General features: G+C 35.5%; 1 protein-coding gene across 1 annotated transcript in view; it reads right to left on the bottom strand.

Moving 5' to 3' along the window:
- CFAP61 (cilia and flagella associated protein 61) overlaps positions 1 to 1,964 on the bottom strand; it is a 255,956-nt gene that overhangs the window by 150,049 nt on the left and 103,943 nt on the right. Inside the window, exon 14 of the mRNA XM_012657219.1 lies at positions 1,390 to 1,467. Coding sequence (XP_012512673.1) covers positions 1,390 to 1,467 — 78 coding nt within the window. The remainder of the gene's footprint in view (positions 1 to 1,389; positions 1,468 to 1,964) is intronic.

The raw sequence follows: 1,964 nt of genomic DNA, 5'->3' as shown, positions 1-1,964 counted from the left end.
AAAAAAAAAAAAAAAAGGAATGTATGGCAGGTTCTATTCCCTAAAGACCCCAAAGAAGGCCACCAGGACAGTATCTCCCTTCCCATGTCCTCTTTTGCAGAGTGACCTTGCCACACCCCTGTGGAGAAGTGGCGTCTGTTCCCCACCCTTGAGCCTGAGCATGTCCTCTACCTGCTCTGACCAAGAGGATATGGTGGAAGTGATGTTGTGCCAAAAAAGAGAATCAATTGAAACTCTCAGAGCTACTAAGAGACTTCAGGAAGGTGACTGGATATAAGGTCAGAATACAAAAATTGGTATTTTCCCCATATGCAAAAATAAACTTTTTGAAGTATGAGAAAAAATGTCTATTCACAATACCAAGAAAAATCATAAAACATGTAGAAATAAACAATAAATTTCCAGAACTATATAGGATCAGGGTCTCATCAGGAAACAGATGGTATGTTCGAATTAGGATAATTGGAGGTGGCTTTATGGAGAGTAGACCTGCAGGGCTAACGAAAAACTCTATGGCACAAAACATGGCAGGAAAACACTCATGAAAGAAGTAAAAACTCTTCCTAAAGAAACCAAAGAGTTAAACAATAACAACAACACCGAAAGCCATGTTTCTACAATGGAAACCTTCATATTTTAACACTGTCAATTCTGCCTAAATTGTTCTATAAAATCCACATAGGTGCAAATAAATTCACAGTAAGTATTACAAGGTTTATGTGGAAGAGGAAATATCCAAGAAAAATTTTAACAATTTAGAAAAAAGAAGACAAGTGAGTGAAGACTCCCCCCCTCCCAGATATGATAATGCAATAGGTATCAAAAAATAAATCCATGGAACATAATAGAGTTTGAAAATAGACACGGGCATATGGAAATTTAATAAATGTAAAAGCAGCATCTTAAATCGGTAGGGAAAGAATGGACTACTCAGAAATAAATGCTTTGGAATAACTGGCTGTGCACTGGGAGAAAAATAAAATGACATGTCCACTGGACAATACATGTACACACACACATGCACACACGCACACACAAAACATGCAATTAAGTGCACAGAAAAATGATGGAAAGGATAAATGCCTAACTGATAGTAGCAATCCTTTGGGGAGAGCAGTGAGATTTTTGTTTTTTTGATGGTGGAAGGTTAATGTGAATTTTTAGAATGAGAATCTTTTCACGTATTCTTGTAACAAGAAACATTTTGAACTGCAAAAAAATGGAAATTTGAACGGCTTCCGAGGGATGGGGACAGATTATGACGATATCCTTCAGAAAAAGAAGGAATTCACATGAAATAGATAAAAATAAAACAAAAGAGGCATTGTGTGCTAATTCATGATATAACAAGGCACAATCAAGGAAATCAATGTCCGTTTCACAATTTACCATTTCATTTCTGATCACTGCAATGCCAACTATTTGTTCTGCAACTTCGGCTACAAATGCCTGCAGTGGTGTTCCATCCTGAAAAGATAAGCATATATTTTAAGACGCTTAAATTATTGTTATCTATGTTTCTGTAATCAGTCAATAGCGGTTTTAGTGATGATCACATAACAACAATGATAGTTAAAAAAAAAAATTTACCAACACTTACTTTGGGTCAGGTATTAAGTTAAATGCCTTCCCTGTATCTACTGGATCCTCACACCAACTCTAAGAGGTAAGTATTATTATCACCGTATATCTCTTTCATTTATGAGAAAATAAGGCTTGGGCAGTTGAGTAATTTGCCAAGATCTCCACTAGTAAGGGATGGATCTATGATTCAAATCTCATGTCCCTTTTACTCAGAATTTGTTTTCCTTAGCTCTAAATCAGTGGTTCTCAAATCTTATGATACACTGAGGGCTGCAAAGAGCTTTGGTTTATGTGTATAATATCTATCACTGTTTTCTGTATTAGAAATTAAAGCTGCATTAGAAATAAAAAAATGTTATGTTTATTGTTTTTGTTAATTA

The sequence above is a fragment of the Propithecus coquereli genome, unplaced genomic scaffold (genome assembly GCF_000956105.1).
Source record: "Propithecus coquereli isolate 6110/MARCELLA unplaced genomic scaffold, Pcoq_1.0 Scaffold533, whole genome shotgun sequence".
Lineage (NCBI taxonomy): Eukaryota > Metazoa > Chordata > Mammalia > Primates > Indriidae > Propithecus > Propithecus coquereli.
The sequence above is the reverse complement of the archived record's forward strand: the minus strand, read 5'-3'. Positions and strand labels throughout refer to the sequence as shown.